This window comes from Arvicanthis niloticus, chromosome X (genome assembly GCF_011762505.2).
Source record: "Arvicanthis niloticus isolate mArvNil1 chromosome X, mArvNil1.pat.X, whole genome shotgun sequence".
Taxonomy (NCBI): Eukaryota; Metazoa; Chordata; class Mammalia; order Rodentia; family Muridae; genus Arvicanthis; species Arvicanthis niloticus.
Genome location: NC_047679.1, coordinates 42,462,747 through 42,478,359, shown reverse-complemented (window position 1 = coordinate 42,478,359; position 15,613 = coordinate 42,462,747). Strand labels below are relative to the sequence as shown.

Genomic DNA, 15,613 nt, shown 5'->3' with positions numbered 1-15,613 from the left:
AAAGATCTTACAACATACTCAAGTGCAGATAATGCCAATTTCCAACTTGAGGAATCATAAATTTTATTAGAGTTAATTACAGGAATATGGCTGAGGGGTTAATTACAGGAGCAGAAATGATTCAAAGATAGCTGCATCTCAAAAAAATCTCCTCCTCATGGGTGACTGGTCAAAATAGCTGTGAACCTAGACCATACTGTATAGGTTCCAGGCAGGTCAACAAACTGAAAAGGATCATTTTCAGGTGCTTCAGTTGGTCTAAACCCCTTTCAAGCAGTTTGTTTGTTTTCTTCTTCTTCCAGGTAGCTATTCTGATCTCAGAGTCATCTTAGCATCTTTTCCTCCTCTGAGTGTTTTTGCCACACAGCTTGTCTGAGTCTTGGCAGTTTGACTTGTCTTAAGAGTCTTATTTGCAGTACTGCTTCATTTTGTCCTGAGGACTCTCAGTTTTTATTGTTTACTTTGAAATGGGTGGGGTCTAGTGAATCTGTTCGGTTTCAGGGACTTGCTGAAGCTTTTTTGTTTATCTCCATTTTGAGGGATCTTCCTGAAGCTATTTTGAACTGTTCACCTTCCTGCTTAAGGAACTTCTTGTAGAATGGAATGTTTAAATCTTCCAATCCTTACTTAGGGTAAATTGTTGCACAACACAGTGGATAAAGAGAGGCTTAGAATGGTTTTAATAGTTCATAGTGCTAATAGGTTATGAGTTGGTAGAATATCCTTCTTGTAGAGTCGACATTGTTCTATTGCTCCTAAATTGAGGTGTATACTGTGACTTTTATTGCAGTATTATTCTCAATATACCAACATGCATCTGATGTAAAGGAATGACCTTTTGATCAAAATACTGAATTAAAATACATAGAGCAACAAGAATTTCAAAATGGATAAACAAAGAAAAAATAGACTATTCATTGACATATTTACATTTTCAGTTCTGTACCCTCAACTGTTAAGGGACACGAGGTCAGGATGCGGATAGCTTTATTCTAGAGCTATATACTATCTCATACATTCCCTCAACTACATTGCAAAAACTCTTGCCACTGTGAACATCTGTTTCATGGTGGAGAATAATACTCACACAACAGAGGTTACACTCAAATCTGATTCTGCTATTACAGTGATTTATCAGTTTTCCCTTATATATCCTTGGCTGTTGTCCTGTGCTATAGTTTCTCCATCTCATACAATTCATAGGACAGCTACTATTAGGGGATACCTAAAAAGAGACCACCTGTGAGGCCTGATTATGTAATATAGAATCTTTCTTCTCCACCAGTGAGGCTGTCCTGTGCATTGGGCACAGAAGAGCCTGACTTCCAATTTTCTTGTGTTTTTAAAAAGAAACCTGCAATTGTGTGTCATACAGAATGCCAGCTGTGGACATCTGCAGGAAGCAAGCTGGCATTGTTTTCAGAAGACAAAAGATAGCAGCTAAATGGTCAGGCTATTCTCATAACCTTGGAGTCAGGGACACATTGTGCAGAAATTTAAGTGACAAGTGATGAGTTTTTCCCAGATAATTTTAGTACTTAAAGTTTTTCTTAAGAACGGTTTCACAAGATTGTGTAACTAATTCAGTAACCTACTACATTCCCTACTGGTTCTAGGAGAATAAGCCAAATTGTCAACCCATAGTTTGTAGGATTTCATTTTAGGACTCCTTGTATCGAAAGTGTCTTATTTTGATTGTGAAACAGAAGATAAAAGGGTAAATACTGACATACAAAAGATCCAAAACACAAGACAGAGGGAAGTAAACACCTGCTTTACCCAGGTAAAATGTTGCTAACCATGAAGTGAGCCATCCAGTCAGATCCCAGCACCTATCTTTTCTTAAATTAATTTTATTTATTTGCATTCCAAATGTTACCCCCTCCTGATCCCCTTCCCATAGTTCTTCACATGATCCCCTTCCTCTTTGCCTCTGAGAGGTGTTCTCCCCACTCCCCCACCCACAAGCATCCCCCTTCCCTGGGGCATCAAGCCTTTACAGGATTAGCCTCATCATTTTCCACTAATGTCAGACAATGCAGTCCTCTGTTACATATGCCCAGCAACCATCTAGAGTAAAAACTTACCCTTTCTGTAAGTTTTTATAACTCACTGATTTTTTTCATTAATTGAATTGCTACTGTCAGAGAGATTAAAACAGCAGTTTCCTAACTTCTTGCCATCTTTGATGGTGCAGTAGCAGTAGGTAATCAATAGCTGCCCTGTTATCTATTATAGCCTGTCAATGGACATTTTGTACTTTGTTTAATAAGGCAGTAGCTGTGGAGGTATAGTTTAAACCTTCAGCTATTTTACAGGCCATCCAGCTAAGCTGTTCATCAGTGTATACAGCCAGAATGTGGAGACCTATTACAGAGAGTGGGATGGCCACGGCATCAGATTTGAGAGGAGGGCTATATTATCAACAGTTTCCAGTCAGGGGCTTACTGTCTCTAACATTAGTGTCTTACTGGGCTTTTTATTCCTGGATTGTTGAGAAAATAATAGTCTGCTTAAGTATCAGCAGGTAGTATAAGTTAAGAGGAATATAATTATAAGTGTACTGTTCATAAGTGAAAAATTGTCCTTCAGACAGAGGAATATGGCTTATTCTGCTGAAGATGGCCTCACTGTGGAAACAATTATTTGTCTCTTGGGTATGTGTAAGTGTTTCTGGGCGCAGTCTTATATTTTAGCACATGTGCCATTTGTATGTACTATAACATAGGAAGTATAGAGTTCTATTCCATCTTCTGTTTTGTAATAAGAAACCAACCCCTGATTGTAAGAGTATTTATATGATAGGTTTAAGAATACCTGTTGAAGTATTAAACATGGCTAGGTTAGCTAAGCAATATTCTGGACAGGTTTACAAACAGGAATAAGACAGCAGCCTAATACTCTCAACCGTTAAATCCTCTTTCATGTAAAGGCAGAAGCCAGTAGTATGTATTATACGAGCTAGTTTTATCCATGTAAATGTTGCCCTAGCATAAAGGATCTTCTTTATTTTTCCTTTTTCCTTTTCTCTCTCTCTCTCTCTCTCTCTCTCTCTCTCTCTCTCTCTCTCTCTTTTTTTTTTTTGATGTTCTAGAGTTGGGCAGTACAGGCAGGGAAGACTCAGTAGAAAGATGTAATAGTATTTAGGGCATTTTTATGTTTTATCTGGAAATTGTGGACCTGGATCCACCTCTGGGAGTCTGGTGAATTTAACTTTTAAAGGATCCATTGAATGAGTGATGGTCCACTACTCAGAAGTGTTTGTTGCTTGCTGGTACTGAGAGTGATGGATCCAGGGAGCAATTTTGGCAACCTTAACAGTGGTAGGTGTAGTGGAGACCATGGGAAATGGTCTCTTCCAGTGAGGCTCAAGTGTCTTTGGATAATGTCTTTTATTCCAGACAGTGTAGCTGACCTGATAAGTATAGGGAGTCAGACCAGAGTCTCTTGGCTGGGTCTCTCAGTTTTGAGGGGACATTGAAGAACCTATTGCAGGGCCTGATGAGAGTGGAGAAGGGAATGGTTAGAAATTTCAGCTAAGTGTACATCCTGTAGTCTAGGTAGGAGAAGAAGAGGTATGCCAAAAAAGAATTTTAAATGGAGAAACTCTCCCTCCAGTGGGCCATAAGAGGGCAAAGTTAAGAAAGCTCACCAAACCTTTACTAGGGACTAATTGCTGCAAAAGCTTCTTTAAAATAACCTATGCTGTTTCCAATCTGTTAGAAGACACCTCTACCCAGCACAAGAAAGTATCTGCAAATAAAATGAGGTACTTTATAGCCATTTTGGCCTTGTTTTCCCTAAGTAAAATCCACCTCCCAGTGTTCTCTAGGCATCTTGCTCAGGTCCTGACTCATGGGTACCATGAATGGTGGCCCAGTGATTGTTTGGACACAACTTGGGGTTTTTTTTTGGGGGGGGGTGTGGGTACCAAGAGCTATGGTTTTAGAACTGTAGGATAAATAGTTTCAACCCATTCCCTTAAACCTTCAACAGACCTGTAATCATTAGTGCTGGGTTTTGAGACTGGAAGGAGAAAGGTGTTCCAAGGTGGTTGGCAAGGAGTAAAATACTAGCTTTCCCGAGTCTCTGGATGTGAATTATAAATCCCCCTTTTTTCTTTTCTTCAATTCCCATGGGTATTGATTTACTCAGATTTATTTCTGTCTGTACCCCAGAAAATTTCACTTGTAACAGAGCTAGATGTGGAGTCAATTACAGCTGAACTGTGGCTGGCTGAGACAGTGACTAGTATTCTTCCACAACTGATCAAGTACCTGAATTTTAGAGGGGAGTTTTTAGTCTAATTCTGTCATGTCTTCCTTGAAGAGGATAGTGGCTTGTAGTTTCTGTAGCAGGTTTTACTTGGCCTAGTGGAAGATAAGGCCATTCAAGTATTACCAGGGATATATGTGTGGTTTACATCTTCCTAAGTCCACAACCTCATGAGTTGTCCAGGAATAGGCACTAGAATTCCCTGTTGCACCCTGCAGGTTTATCTCTTTTGCAAAGGCTCTTTCAGGTTTCTTTAGGATTGAAAAAATTACCCAGTGTTTATCTGGCAACTGACTGTCTTGTTCCCCACTTTTAAGGTAAGCATAGGCTTATGAGGAGCTGATAGAATTGAGCCCTGCCCCAATCAGGCAGCTTCAGTTTCTAATTGGAGCACTTTTGCTTTGGGTGTTTCAGCCCATTGGTTCAATCATTAATTTTTCCAGTGTCCTTAAAAAAAACATGATATCCACATAGATTTCAGGCTAGAGGAGCTCTGGGTAGTCTTGGTACGTTCCTGGTTGCTTCCAGAAGTTTTGTTCATTACCTTCTGGTGGACCCTCCACTCCTGTTTCTCCCAAGACTAGCACAACTGTCTTTCCTAACCTTTTTGCCTCTGTATCTTCTAGCAAGTCTCTATTATTAAAGACTCTGAGCTACTTCCACAAACTCTGACAATATCTTTCCTTCACATCCTATTAGCTTCTGGGGAGTCTTTTAGATATCCATTGCCAACTAAGACAAAGACTATGTTTATAGCTCTTCTATTATCTGGTGCTTCTGGGTCAATGGGTGTACAGGTCGAGTAGGCTTCTAACAGCCTCTCCAGAAGTGTGACAGGTGTCACAGATGGTCCTTGCAAAACTTCACTAACCTTAGACAAATTTATGGACTTTCATGCAGCACTTCAGAGACCATTCATAAGAATCAGGCAGTAGGTATCGAGCGCTCCTTTAACTTGTTCAATGTTAAGGTCCTATTGAGGTCTAGTAGAAGGCAGACAGTTTCCCAAATTGGGGGCTTTTCAGAGGCTATGGACTTCTTTGCTTCCCTCCAGATGCTCTTTCCTCTGAGGCATCCCAGATAGTCTGATAAACGAAAAAAAAAAAAAAAACTGTCTCTAAAAGAGAAATTTTCACAAAACCTTGATATTTGTTACAGAAGGAAAGATTTTGATTTTCACAGTTATAAAGATCAATGGTGGAAAAGGAAACAAGCCATAAATGGAGCCATCAGAGGAGTATCATTATCTCCTGTGTCTTCCCGGAGGAAGGACCAAGGACCCAAAGGGCCATCTGGATGGGAGGTTGAGCTACACCTGGGTCTTGTGGAGGCAACTCTCTGTGGAAGCCCTCATAAAACCAAGAGTAGGAAGGTAGGTCGTAGGAGAACCTGCTGCTAGTGTGGAAAGGACTAAGAAGAATCTGAAGTGTGGTTCTGGAGGAGTCACAGACAGGAAAATCTAACAGTGGAAACACAGGATTGGATTTGAGTCCTCTGGCACTATGGAAGGTTTTTCTCCTGCATTTCTAGGATCTTCTGGAACCAGTGTTTGTGGCACTCTGGCTGCCAGGAAGGTTGCATTTCCAGCATATCCAGCCATGTTTGAATGTAGGAATACTGATCCAGGTGTCCAGGTCTTAGAACAGAAGATTGAACCCTGAAAGCAACTTTGATGACATGGTATTAGGCCAGCCCACACAGAAAACTAGCCAATCCAGTTCACAAAGCAAATAGAGAGTTCCCTTGAAGAAGTGGACTCCAAACTCTGATTCCTGTGCTTTGAAACCTAATTTAAAGTTCTGTAAAATGCATTCCTAGGGGGAGGTTAAGAGCATCAACCAGGTTTGTTTGTTTGTTTATATCTTTCTCTAACTGGAAAGGATTAATGGGAGCACATCAATACAAAGGATAGAGACAATGAAAATGAAGCCACAGACACAGAATACATATGTGACAACCAAGACAATCTAGATCCTGAGGCAGTATCCCAACTACAACACAGTCTTGAGAATTTTTAGTCTATGTCTAGATTCTTTACAAGTACCAAATTGGTGCCCCAGACTGATTAGAAACCTAGATTTCTGTTACCGCCAGAGGTTTTGAATTCAGGTGTGCAAGTAAAATCCTTCAAAAAGTTTCAGCAGAAAAGTTGGTAAGGTGTTGAGAACTGAACTGTCCCTGTCCGGGTGCCAAAAATGTTGAGACCTAGGCTGCCCCACTTTGGGCGGCCTAAAATGTTGGGAACCGCACTAGTCCCACATTTGGGCAGGCAAAAAATGTCGCGGTCCAAGCAAAATGTTGAGGCCCGGGCTGCCCCGAGTTTGGCGGCCATTGTATCCTGGTCCAAGCTGCCGCTCCAGTCCTCGGGTCGGGGTTCAGCAAGAGAGAGAGAGTGAGGGCAGACTCGAAGAATGGAGACCAGACAGAGTGTGTTTCAATCCCATTTATTCTTCAGTCTCTCTTCCTAGTCCATGTCCCAAGTCTTGAGTTCCTAGTCCCTAGTTCCTAGTCCCTAGTGCCTCCAAGTTCCAAGTTACTTCTTCCAAGTTCTCTTCCAAGTGCCTGCTACCTAATGCCTAATTCCTACTCCAAGTTGTACTCCAAGTTGTACTCTCTGAAGTGTCTGATTCTCTGTCTCCTCTGTCTGCTGTGTCTGATTCTCTCTAGAGCCAAGGGTCTTCTACCTAATGTCAAGTAATCTGTTGCTTTCTCTGTCTGCCTCTAGCCTTTTATATGTCTCACTTCTAAGCCACGCCTCTAAGTTACACCTTTAGTCATGCCCTTAGGTCTTGTCTCTAAATCTGATCTCTAACTTCTAAATCATACTCTTAAGTCACACACCTTTAATCTCACGCACCTTTAATCTCACACACCCAAGGTATCTAAACCAAGATTATCGGAGTGCGCTCAGCTGTTGTAGGCTATTGTAATCCAAGTCTCATGTCAGGGTATATGGCTCAAGATGGCTGCAAAGCTGATAGTCGCTTTCTGCTAAAAGTCGGCCCCCAACAGTAAGGAACACTTGATTCCTGGGGCCAAGGAAGGTTCTCTCAGTGACCTTCCCTAGGACTGACAGCCATTCTTGCCTAGAAAGAGCCCTAGCTCAAGGTTGGAGGTTTACTTTAGGGATCTTGGTGGAACTTCCAAAACACTATGGGGTACCAGGAGACCACCTGAGAGGCCTGAATAAGTAAAAGTACAGCCTTTAATCTCTGTTGGCCAGAATGCCCAATGCAGAGTAGCAGGGAGCAACCCCAACAATTTGAGCTTTTAAAAGCAAAACCCATAACTATGTGATGTAAAAATCTAGCTTTAACAGAAATGGAAAGGTAGCAGTTGAAAATCACGCTGTTCACATAACCTTGAGGTCAGGAGCATATAAAGAAATTTATGCCTGGTGTATGTGATTAATGACCACTTTACACAAGATAATTGTATAACATAAAGGGTTTTTTTTCTTAATGCTTTCATGAGATGGCATAAATATACTTCATTTATCTGTCTCTCTGTATACACACACATAACTATGCTACTCATTTTAAAGTGTTAGTAAATTAACAATAAACCTACATTTAAGCAGAGGAGACAAAAAAGACTCCTGGCTTTCATTATCAAACTGAGAAGGCTTGCTGACAACAAAGTTTACTGTCCTTTAGGACTATGTATGCCTCATATAAAGACATATATGCAAGAACTATAGAGACCAACACTTCAGAATGAGGTGTGTTACAGAAAGACATACTCCCTGCCAAGAAATTCCTGGCAAAATTGTCAGTCCTAGCAATGTTGCCTCACATGCTCCTTTAAGATTCTGGAAGATCTACATGTACCTGGGGGAGCACTGTCATGTCAAGCAAGAGAGGATTTTCAGTGTTTAATAAGAATAATGCAATGAACCAAAATGAGAATGATATATAAAACCCAAGCAGAATAAAAGTGCTTGAGAAAAATGTATATGAGAAAAAGCAACATTATGAACCTAAAGACAAAAAGGCAGAAAAGCAACTTTAGAAAGTCTTAACTTCCTTATCCCTGGGAGGGCACTAGCAAGTTAGGTTGAACTTAGCCCTTTGTAAACTGGGAAAAGGGCCATACTTTGTTGAGACAACAACAGCTGTTATATTAAATCATCAGAGATTTATTTTCCAGCTTGTGTTAGGATGTTGAAAATATTCAATCCATAACAGTGGTGACAAAGGATTCCTTCCATAATTATTCATTTACAGAGACTTTGAGCAGTTGAGGGCAATTAAGCAATTTGACTTCTTCCTAAAAAGAATCCAATAAGTGGGGGCCCTTAGAATAAGAACATGGGTCTCAGGACTGGTGACATGGCTCAGAGGTTAAGAGCACTGACTGTTCTTCCAGAAGTCATGAGTTCAGTCCTTAGCAGCCATGTGGTAGCTCACAACCATCTGTAATGTGATTTGATGCCCTCTTCTGGTGTGTCTGAAGACAGCTACAGTGTACTCATATAAATAAAATATATAAATCTATAAGAAAAGAAAGAACATGATCTCAAGTAAAGTCGTGGAAGACTACCAAGTTGTACCAGATAAGAGAAAATACGTGGACCATATACTCCCCATCTGTGGGTATATAGTCAATCTAGGGATGCCATCAGGGATCCCAAGCAATAATGACAGGTGTGAGATGCCTATGAATGTCTACTCTGGGTTGTTTTATCATGGTAGCCTGAGGCTGTGTTCCCATTTTCAATTACCAATCACAAACTTCATTCTGTATGATATCACCTTTGTTATGATGAAACTATTGGCAAATGTTTAGCTAGCAGTGTTCTCCTTGCTTCCTTCAACTGAGGCTCATGGAGGCATAGGTCTCACATGATGAATATAATCTGTTCAAAAGGAAGGGAGCCTCCTTTTCTTCCAGGTGGCAAATCAGGAAACTTGGGTAGGGACCAAGCTGACTCTTTGATGAGTACTTTTCAAAGAGGGGGCAGGAAAGTGTCTCACCTTGTTCTTCACAATCACACTGAGAAGGTTTTAAAAGCAGATCTATTAGATAGAAGCTCCCTCTATCTTTTGTTAAATCACAAGGGTGCATGGGGATGGTGGGAATGATGGTGTCTTTTAGTTGGCATCCTCAGCCATGAGACATCACAAGGAAGAGACTCAATACATGCTAGTCACTATATCAGATGTTTTCCATTCCTTGAACTTGTTCTATGGCTAGTAGAAGACAGGGATTACCAAAACCATTGTATAAATGTAAAACATGCAGCTCAGAGAATTTTTTAACTTGCATAGTTAGTAAGTGACTGTCTCTTCCATGGTATAAGATAAATCAAAACCCACAATATTTCATTCCTCCCAACTTGAGGCTTGCCCAATGCTTCTGAATTCCTTTTTTGTCCTGTTGTTGGTAATGATGGAAACACAAGGCTCGACTCTAGGGCTGTGTCCTACATAGAAACAGATAAACTCTCTGTACTCAAGCCACTGGATAGAATATCCAGTGAAAGCAGTAAGGGCATCAAAATAAACACGACAGATTTTTTTATGTCTTTGTTGTTTGGAAAAAAAAAAAAAACCCTCACAACACCAAACCAAGCTGGCTGTAAAGCCTAATGAATCTCTCTACTTCCCTGTTCTGAGTGCAGAGATGAAAACCATGAAGCAGAACTCCCATTTTTTTTTTTTTTTTTTTTTTTTTTTTTTGGTTTTTTCGAGACAGGGTTTCTCTGTGTAGTCCTGGCTGTCCTGGAACTCAGGCTGTAGACCAGGCTGGCCTCGAACTCAGAAATCTGCCTGCCTCTGTCTCCCAAGTGCTGGGATTAAAGGTGTGCGCCACCACCGCCCGGCGCAGAACTCCCATTTTACTGTGAACTATGAAGAAAAAGAAAACATATATTTTGGAGTGATAGGATTACATACATATGTGATGTCTGGATGCTTCAAAAGATCATGTCATTTGGAAGAAGGTAGATGGCACTGGAGATTATGATTTTAAGTGTAATGTTTTTCAAAAACCAAATAGCCACACTGCCCCTTCACATTATGAATACATATTTTAAAATATCTTGAAAGTAAGAGAAAGAGTAACTAGTAAAAAAGAAGGGGATGAGCAGTAAGAGCTGAGAATGAGGGGTTCATAAAAATAGAACCTGTAAACTGCCATGAAACCTTTTTACAGTTAATGTATGCTAAAAAATACAAATAAATGAATAAACCAAAATTAAGTCCTCATGGGCATGGTGGCAAACATGTTAATCCTAGCACTTGAGAGGGAAAGGCACGAGGATTATGTGTTTACGGTCACCCTTTGCAAGGCTAGCCTGGGCTGCATAAGAATCTGTCTTAAAAAAGTGTAAAACAAAATTTTAAAAAGTCAAGCAGAGACTGAACCATCACCTGCCTGAGAATATTTACTAATTCTCCTTTCTTTCAAATACTCCTGAAGGTCTCAGGGAATTCCCATTGTATAATACAGTATTACCAACAGTATTAATAAAAAACAGCACATTCTCTAGTCTTAAGCCCAACTCCCTAAGGGACTGCAGAAGTTTGTGCCTAAAGGAATTGAGCTAGAATGATGAAGCTATTAGGGACACTTCCATAAAGGGCTAGTTAAATGACTCATCAGTTAAGAGCATTTGTTGTTCTTGCAGAGGACCCAGGTTTGTTTCCCAACACCCATATGGAGGCTCATGACTGGGTAACTCCAGTTCTAGATCATCCAACACCCTCATCTGACCTCATTGAGAACCACACATGTTCATAGTGTACATACCTTCAGGAAAAACACTTACACATATAAAATAAAATAAATATTTTTTTAAATTAAGAAATATTAACATAAGCCAGATGGTGGTGGCACATGCCTTTAGTCCCAGAACTCAGTAGACAGAAGGAAGTGAATCTCTTGAGTTCGAGCCTAGTCTACAGAGTAAGTTCCAAAACAGCCAAAGCTGCTCAGAGAAGTCTTGTCTTGAAAAACTAAAAAGAAATAAAAACTTGATACAATTAAAACTTTTTTGAAATGAAGAGAAAATACATGTTGACAGCATGACTACATATGTAAAGTCAAGTAATCTCAAATGTATTCAACAGCATAGCAAGCATCGTTTTAAATATCTTTTTCCACAGAATAGATAAATCTCTGAAAATAAGAATAATATAAGTGACTCATTCTGACTTTTGGATACAAGGAATCAACAGCATCATTTTTTTTCTTCTCAAGATCACCTGTTCTGGGCCTGCTTCCTGGTACAGCAGTGTCTTGATCTCATCTCAGACTTGGGACATGGACCTTTAAAAAAATCCATGCAGTATGGTTACTTCAAATGTTTGTAGAAACGGCATGTTTTCTAAGAAACTTTTAACACACAGGAGAATAGCAGCACTCCCCCAATGAATGGGAAAAATATACTCCAACATAAAATATATGTCATCATTTGGAGATCTTCCCAAACTTGCTATCAGTCAACTCTAGAATGCCTCAGATAGTATAGCCATGTATCATCTCTTGTACTCAGTGGTGGCAATAGCATTGTCCAGCCAAAGGCGGGTATTGTAGGCTCTTCATTACCATTTGTAATTTACATTGATTTTCCACTCAAAGGACTAAGGTATGTGAGGACTGTGTTTGGATTAAGGAAGACAAGGACGGTGTTTGATACTGGTAAACTGGAGTCTATAGAGCGAGGAAACAAAAGGTTCATAGAATCCACTCTGTTGAGTCAGCAGACATGTTTCTGGAGCACCCTCCCCCACCCTCATTCTGTCTGAAAAGTCACAAAGAGCAGCCTAATAGGATTTTATGAGCTTCCTATTTGCAAGAGAGAGAGGTCTTGGTCGAAAATAGTAAAGCTGGGGCACTCAGTGCCCTCAAACCAGGGTGTACCATTCAGCCCCTGCTGATATACCTAAGAACCTCCAAAAGGGGGCGTAAAGTGAGACTCACCCAGTGGATCGAAGAACATTTGTGCTTGCTCAGATCCTATCAGTTGATTGAGGGAGGAGTCATTTTTGCCTAGAGGCTGTCAACCATTACTGGGAGGTGTGTGCTTGCCCAGATCCTATCAACTGAGGGAGGTGTAAATTTTGTTTAGAAGGTGTGTGATTCGGGTAACTACTAAGTGGGAGGATGCTCTCTAAAAGTGAAGGAGGGGGTGGGGAAAAAAACTCAACTTTGTTTCCATTTCGATGTTGACCATTTATTTTGTACACATCCAGACTTCTGGTATAAGAACTAAGCAAGATGGGTGTTATATTTCAGGGCGGCAGCCTTGAGTCAGTAGAGGAGGATTCTTGTTCCACTGAATCCACTCCTACCCATGCACAGAAGTCCGTGATGCTCCTCATTTCTGCTCTGAAGATCAACCTAATAGAATATAATGGGTGGGACCTCAGTTTGGGTATAGGAGTTCTTGCTGAAAACTAAGATAAAGCTGACAGGCGCTTATGAGAATGAGAATAGAATCGTTCCCTAAACAACGATTTTCACAAATTTATGCCCATGTTCCCATGTGTCCCCACCTTTTGCCCATGCCTTGTTGTTGTGTCCCTACCCCATCCCAGGAGTCCTGCCTACATTGCTTCTTGTTGGGAAGCCTGTGGCTTCCTTTGGAGACTGAGGGCACTTCAATCAATAGAGTGAAGAATCCTTTGTGTCTGCCAGTCCACTCCTTAAGAAAGAAAATATGAAAAAACTCAACCTCATTTCCAGTCCAGTCAGGGCCCAGAGAAAAGCTGTTCTCCTTTATAGTGTACCTATGTTTTCACACTAAGGAACAAGGAAGTAAAGGAGTATGTCTGTAGCTCGTGAACTTGTGTTGGTAGAAGAAGGGATCCTAGGATGCAGAGAAAACATTCAGTTGACAGAATTTCATGATTGAAATGTCCCTCATCTGTGCTTGGAAAGTCACAGAATGCAGCATAAGTGGATATAATGGGCAGGCTACTAGTTCAGTAAGGGAAAATCTTGGGTCAAAATCAGTTGGGAGACTCTGAGTGAAGATTAAAGGACATGTCCCACAAATAGGTAGTCTCAGAAGTTCTATATCTCCTGTCACATCTGAGAAGCTTTACAGGAGTTAGCCCATTGAAGCTTGAAATGATTACTTCTAATGGTGACTGAGGAAGGTCTAGGTTTCATTTAAAGTTTGCATTACTCAGGTCAGAACAGCACAGAGACTCTGGCGCCACTTGATATGCTGAACACCTAAAAGGCATGGATTCTGTAATAGTGACATTCCTTAGCAACACGCCCCAGTTGTCAGTATGGTTATAGGTCATCCTCATTTCCCTTATGATGGGAAGAAAGCCTTGGAGGAAAGACTTAGCATCTGTTGAATCAATTGGATATGAATTTCTAAAAGTCATCTGGGTTTAAGACCCTGAATTTGGATTAAGGAGACCTCACATTCTATAGGGTCCCACAAAAATCTATTCTCTAGGGGATTTGCCTAGCCCTGTGTGACCCCAGCAAACCTGCTGCACTAAGTTTTACAAACAATATCCCAGAGAGGGAGGTGTTATCTAACAGAGGTGCCAGATTCAGTGGCCAGAATATTTTTGGGCATGTATTCTTAGTAAGCCCATGTCAGCTCCTAGAACTGAAAAGTATTGAGGGCTCAAGTATTCTTTTCTTTCATCCTAAGGGTTCATGGAAGGGAATGAGAACATTAGATGGAGTTATCCAAAATTAGTGCTGCACAAGGAAGGAGCCCAGGTTTACTTACAATTTGATATGATAATGGCACTGGCTTCGAAGCTGTGAGATCTTCTTATCCCAGAGTGAAGGGGATCCATCAGAATTAAATCTTCCACCACCACTTGCATTTCCAGTGCACACCAAAAAGGGGTGGCAGGCTGCAATCTAAAGTACACTTTAATTAGTTTCAGAGGGTTATAAGAGGGTAGGCTGATCAGAACAAGGGAGCTCTGGGTTCTTAGGACAGTATTTTTATGAAATCCTGTAAAGGTGGGCTCCTTAGAGACAAAAGTTATCTCTATGCTGGAGGCATTTATGCAATCTCAATCTCTTTCCAGGTAGCAGAATCCCTGGCTTGCTAGCTCACACTGAATATATCATTATGCCTCGGAGGAAGAATAAGCGTCAGAAGAATAAGCATCATGCTGTTCAAGAAAAATGCCACCAGGCTGGAGGTGAGACCCAGGATCTCCAGGCTTCTCAGGCCCCTGCAGCAGAGGAGAAAAGCTATCCGCCTCCATCTTCTCCTCAGTTGGGGGTTACTACCCGTACAAAGTCTGCTTCTAAGTTAGGAAGCACTTCCAAGAAGCCTCAGAGAGCCCTTTCTACCACTGAATCTACAAGATCACGTAGAGGAGCTAAGCGCAAAATTAAGAGAAAACAAGTTTCTTCCCAGGCCTCAGCCTCTACTGTGAAGCGCCCTAGAAAGTCTCTCACTGGTACAGTCCGCCTGGTGGTGAGCTACATGATGCACATGTGTGAAATGAGAAGGCCTATTCTGAAAGCAAATGTGATGAAGATCATCACCCAAACCCATAGAAAACACTTCTTGGAGATCCTCAGAAGAGTTTCATTCAGCTTAGAGGTGACGCTTGGTGTAGAAGTAAAGGAAGTGGAAGAAGCTGGGAAGCCTTCCTATGTTCTTGTTAGCAAAATGAATATCCCTAACAATGGCATTGTGACCAAAGGCAGGGGGCTTCCCAAGACTGGCCTGCTAATGAATCTCCTAGGGGTGATCTTCCTGAAAGGAAACCGTGCCACTGAGAAAACCATCTGGGAATTCCTGAATAAGATGAAAATATACGATGGAAAGAAACATTTCATTTTTGGAGAACCCAGGAAGCTCATCACTCAAGATTTTGTGAAGCTTAAATACCTGGAGTATCAGCAAGTACCTAACAGCCGTCCTGCAAGCTATGAATTTCTGTGGGGTCCAAGGTCTTATGCTGAGACAAGTAAGATGAAAATCCTGGAGTTTTTGGCTAAGATCAACCATACAGTTCCGAGCGCCTTCCAGTCCCGGTATGATGAAGCTTTGAAAGATGAGGAAGAAAGAGCTGCTGCAGCTGCACTCAGTGACACAACAGTCGACACCAATTAAGTGTCTCCCAGCCATGCCAAACAGGTCCTCTCACACCTAGTGGAGTTAAGAGTTCTTGATTTTACCTTGTAGTTCAAGAGGCCAGTGAGAGAAAGGGGTGGTGAAGGACTGTTTGTGTCTAGAAGAAGTTTAGTGAATAGCTTTGTGTTCCTGTTCTATATGGGCAATTTGGGAAGTTACCTGCATTTTTGTTTAATTTCAGTTTTTTGAATGTTCTTTTTATGTATCAATATGGTTAGCTAAATATACTGTGTTGCTCATACAGATGCATCAGTATGC

General features: G+C 41.0%; 1 protein-coding gene across 1 annotated transcript; it reads left to right on the top strand.

The window, feature by feature from the left end:
• The first annotated feature begins 14,335 nt into the window (after window positions 1–14,335).
• LOC117694920 (melanoma-associated antigen B3-like) lies at window positions 14,336–15,334 on the top strand. The gene has a single exon (XM_034485921.1). It carries the CDS (start codon window positions 14,336–14,338, stop codon window positions 15,332–15,334), a length of 999 nt encoding a protein of 332 aa, XP_034341812.1.
• The last annotated feature ends 279 nt before the right edge of the window (window positions 15,335–15,613 follow it).